The 5,176-nt window shown below is 35.3% G+C and overlaps 1 protein-coding gene across 1 annotated transcript; it reads right to left on the reverse strand.

The window, feature by feature from the left end:
• Positions 1-1,062: 1,062 nt before the first annotated feature.
• Positions 1,063-4,394, reverse strand: LOC121458883 (zinc finger protein 431-like). The gene is made up of 4 exons (XM_041668245.1): positions 4,361-4,394; positions 4,104-4,164; positions 2,628-2,704; positions 1,063-2,543 (listed from the first exon to the last, which is right to left on the reverse strand). Exons 1-4 carry the CDS (start codon positions 4,392-4,394, stop codon positions 1,063-1,065), a joined length of 1,653 nt encoding a protein of 550 aa, XP_041524179.1.
• Positions 4,395-5,176: the final 782 nt, after the last annotated feature.

A 5,176-nucleotide genomic window follows, 5' to 3' on the forward strand; every position in this document is an offset into this window, starting at 1 on the left:
CCTCCCGAGTGCTGGGATTAAAGGCGTGCGCCACCTAAGGATACTTTTATACAAAACATACAAGTAAGCGTATGAGTGATTTGACTTTTCATGCCTCTCGTATTTCAGTTAATGGTATCCTTTGAGCTTAAAAACATTGTTGAAACTTTTTAGGATTTTATGGTTCTGGTTTGAGAACCAAATTGTGTCTTTCACTGGGCCTTTTTAATGTTTTGGCTGTTTTCAGGGAGACGTTGTTTTGTTATCTAGTTCTAGATTCAGAGACAAAGTTCTTTCCTTTGGCTCTGGTTTGAAAACCACAGTTGGAATACCCTTCCTGTAACCAATAAGGTTTTATCCATTACTTTGCTGGTTTAAACTAAAATAAAGAGAGGTATAATCATGCATAAACAAATTGTTGACATTATCAAACTTTTTTCTACACAATAACTGATTTAGTTAACTGACTATAAGTGGCTTAACATCTGAGGAAACAATTTAAAATAAGCCCCCAGTTTTTCCTCAGGTCCAAAAGATTATGATAATATGCACAAGCTTTCTCAGATGACTACACACAAAGTCTTACTCTTCTGTGAAGCACAAAACAATATGACACTGAATTCATTTATAGAGTTTCACTACAGTATAATTTGTTTTTCATGGTTTTGAAAAATACACAAATTAAATTCAGGGTTTCTCTACAGAAACGTTCATATTATGTATTTTGAGAAGATTGTGAAAAAGAAATTACCACATTCCATTCACAGGTATCTCTAGAGTATGTTACATTTTAAGCCTTTGAAGAGTACAGAGGTCTGCAAAGGCCTTATCACACAGATATCATTTCTAGGGTTTCTTTCCAGTATGTGTTCTTCTATGCATTTGAAAAACACCATGTTGTGCAAAGGCCTTACCACACTGATTACATTCATAGGGTTTCTCTCCAGTATGTGTTCTTTTATGCAAAAGATGATTATGTCATGCAAAAGGCTTACCACACTGATTACATTAATAGTGTTTCTCTCCAGTATGTGTTTTTTTATGGCTTTGAAGATAGCTGTGGCGTGCAAAGGCCTTACCACACTAATTACATTCATAGGGTTTCTCTCCAGTATGTGTCCTTTTATGGTATTGAAGAGCAAAGTTCTGTGCAAAGGCCTTACCACACTCATTACATACATATGGTTTCTCTCCAGTATGTCTTCTTTTATGGTATTGAAGAGCAAAGTTCTGTGCAAAAGCCTTACCACACTCATGACATACATATGGTTTCTCTCCAGTATGTCTTCTTTTATGATCTTGAAGATTACTCTGAGTTGCAAAGGCCTTACCACCCTGATTACAATCATATGGTTTCTCTCCAGTATGTGTTCTTCTATGGAATTGAAGATGATTAAGTCGTGCAAAGGCCTTACCACACTGATTACATTCATAGGGTTTCTCTCCAGTATGTGTTCTTCTATGACTTTGAAGATCACTGTGACATGCAAAGGCCTTACCACACTGATTACATTCATAGGGTTTCTCTCCAGTGTGTGTTCTCTTATGCAATTGAAGAAGACTGGGATGTGCAAAGGCCTTACCACACTGATTACATGCATAGGGTTTCCCTCCAGTATGTATTCTTTTATGGCTTTGAAGATTACTGTGTTGTGCAAAGGCCTTACCACCCTGATTACAATCATATGGTTTCTCTCCAGTATGTGTTCTTCTATGCAATTGAAGATGATTAAGTCGTGCAAAGGCCTTACCACACTGATTACATTCATAGGGTTTCTCTCCAGTATGTGTTCTTCTATGCCTTTGGAGATCACTGTGACATGCAAAGGCCTTATCACACTGATTACATTTATAGGGTTTCTCTCCAGTATGTGTTCTTCGATGTTCTTGAAGAGCACTGTAGCGTGTAAAGGCCTTACCACACTGAGTACATTCATAGGGTTTCTCTCCAGTATGTGTTCTTTTATGGCTTTGGAGATTACTGTGGTGTGCAAAGGCCTTACCACACTGATTACATGCATAGGGTTTCTCTCCAGTATGTATTCTTTTATGGCTTTGAAGATTACTGTGTTGTGCAAAGGCCTTACCACACTGATTACAATCATAGGGTTTCTCTCCAGTATGTGTTCTTCTATGCAATTGAAGATGATTAAGTCGTGCAAAGGCCTTACCACACTGATTACATTCATAGGGTTTCTCTCCAGTATGTGTTCTTCTATGCCTTTGGAGATCACTGTGACATGCAAAGGCCTTACCACACTGATTACATTCATAGGGTTTCTCTCCAGTATGTGTTCTTCGATGTTCTTGAAGAGCACTGTAGTGTGCAAAGGCCTTACCACACTGAGTACATTCATAGGGTTTCTCTCCAGTATGTGTTCTTTTATGGCTTTGAAGATTACTGTGTTGTGCAAAGGCCTTACCACACTGATTACATTCATAGGGTTTCTCTCCGGTATGTGTTCTTTTATGCAATTGAAGATGATGATGACGTGCAAAGGCCTTACCACACTGATTACATTCATAGGGTTTTTCTCCAGTTTGTATTCTCTTATATGTTTGAAAAACAGTACATTGTGCAATGGCTTTACCACCCTTATTATATTCATAGGATGTCTCTCTAGTATATATTCTTTTAATCTTTTGAAGATGACTCTGATCAGGAAAGACCTTACCATGCAGATTACATTCATATGATTTCTCTCCAGTATGTGTTCGTTTATGACTTTGATGATTTTCATAAAGAAGAAAGTCTTCATCATCTTGACCATACTCATAGGGATTCTCTCCAGTGTGTGTTCTTTTATGCATTTCAAAATGATTGTGATAAGAAAAGACTTCATCACATTGCTTAATTTCACAGCATTTTTCTCTGCTATGTGTTTTTTCATTCCTTAGAAGATGAGTGTTATAAGACAAGACTTCACCCCAGTGAGAATATACTGAAAACTTCTCTCCAGTTTGAGTTCTTTCGATCCTGCAAGGATAATTTACACATGTAAAAGCTTTACCACATTCAATGAAGTTGAACCTCATACCTATATAAATTAATTTCATATTTTTTCAAATTGTAAAAAGGAATCAACTATCAAGGTTTTATAGCTTTGTTTAAAATAACGTTTTGTTCTCTCATTAGGTATCATTTACATCTAGAAAAATATTTGTGATGAGAAATTCCATTGTGCCAGTTTATCTTTTCATCTATAACTATATCATACTTTACTTTTCTAGGATATTTTTTACATTTTTGAAGAGAACTGCATATACTGAGTGCTTTACCAACTTTACTCCATTCATAATATTGTGAACAACATTTGGTAAGTGAACTAAGACACCCAGAAGTATTTGCATAGACCTAGAACTCATGTTTGTTTGTTTGTTTTTGTTGTAATGTGAGATTGTATTTGGGTATTAACCATGATGATAGAAAATAAGTTAACTTTGTATTTTTGGATCAAATTAAACATGTACACTCTACATAGGAACTACAGTTTATCTTCTTAATTGTTCTTAAGGAAAGGTATGGTAAATCTTTCTGTATTCCTATCCTCATATACTTGTGTCAAGAGTGACATATCATATATATGAAAAAAAGAATAGTGTATAAAAGATTTCTAAATGAATCTACAAGGTTTGACTTTCACAGACTTGTTGTATAGATATTAAGGTTTCTCCACAACAACTGCCCCTTGACCCTTGACTAGTCTGGTTTCACTAAACTTAGCATAGTCACAAAAAGTATGAGTGATACAAGGCTTACCATGGGCTCTTGGATTAGTAGAAAGTTTTGCAGCGATACTCATCATTACTGAAATATGTATACATTTTCTGTCATGAATAGCAAGAAGCAAATGAAGCAGCAGTTCTACAACATAGCTCTCATGGTGCTATAAATCAAATGGTGATATCTGTTCAGGTATTGCTACCTAGACTTTTTCTTAAATGAAGGCTTTACAGATGCAATTCACATACATTAAATTGAGGGATATGGATCTGTGAGAACTTAATAACCATCAATATATTTAAAGCTGTGGTTATTTACACTGTTGCTTTTGTTTTAAAGTTCCAGAACACATTACAAACTATTCAAGGGAAATTGTTATGAACTTGCCCAAGAAAATTACCTTGCATGTCTTCTAGAACATTGACAATGCTCTTCGGTGTTAAGGTCTTCCCAAATGTATCCTGAAATACAGTACCAGAACATATGTTATATTATTTAAGAATGTGCAACAATTAGCTTATTATCTTAAGTGCACCTAAGAACTGGGACTGTGTTATTTACCTCATTCTTCTTTCTCTAAAAAAATTACAGAACAAAATCATTAACCAAAGAAAAGTTGTCTCCATATTGTGAAACATGAAAGAAATTCATTTTCACCTATAGTAGTTAGGTTCCTGTAGGTCTCCAGCATCACATCTTTGTAGAGATTCTTCTGGGAAGGATTCAGTAAATCCCACTCTTCCTTAGTGAAGTCGATGTGCACATCATCATAGGTCACTTCCTTCAAAAATATACCATATATGAGTACAGTGTAAGTATGACAGTAAAATGCATACTTCTTTGAAAGTATAGTTTTATGATTCTGGTGTTCCCCATTCTTGTTCCATGACATAGACAGTCACTTTAGAAGGAAATTGAAAAGGAGAATCAATTCTGTTATTTCTGTGTCCTTTGTATAGGATACCTCCTTATAAGAGCAGTATCTATTCACGGGGAAAGAAAAAGAGAAAAGATCAACAGTATGTTGTATGCATGAGAAAATTAATGACTACAGAAAGGAAAAAAAAGATGGACAAAATGGGCATATTGGTGTTTTTTTCCTTTAGCACAACACTCAGAAAACAGAGGTGTATATATTTGTCTGTGAGATGAATGCCAGTCAAGATTTAACAGAACTGTTTATCCATTTTTGGATACCATGTATCTTGTCAGAGGTTGAGGCATGAACATGTCTTTGCCCAAAGGCCAGTTTTGAAAACAAGAAAACAAGATTTGAGTGTCTTCGGTGCTCAACATTCTCTGGAAAATAGATCACTGCTACCAGTAGTAATTGTGTCTCACTTCAACAGTACTCTAGGTTATTTAAATTCCATATTTTACAGCTTTTTGAAGTGGTTAAAGATTACCTATCTATGCAAAATATAATCTTTATGTGTCTAAAAAACCTGATTATTCTAACTATAAGTATGACAA

Source organism: Microtus oregoni, unplaced genomic scaffold, assembly GCF_018167655.1.
Source record: "Microtus oregoni isolate MIOR12 unplaced genomic scaffold, Mior012 000018F_ref0000195, whole genome shotgun sequence".
Classification (NCBI taxonomy): Eukaryota; Metazoa; Chordata; class Mammalia; order Rodentia; family Cricetidae; genus Microtus; species Microtus oregoni.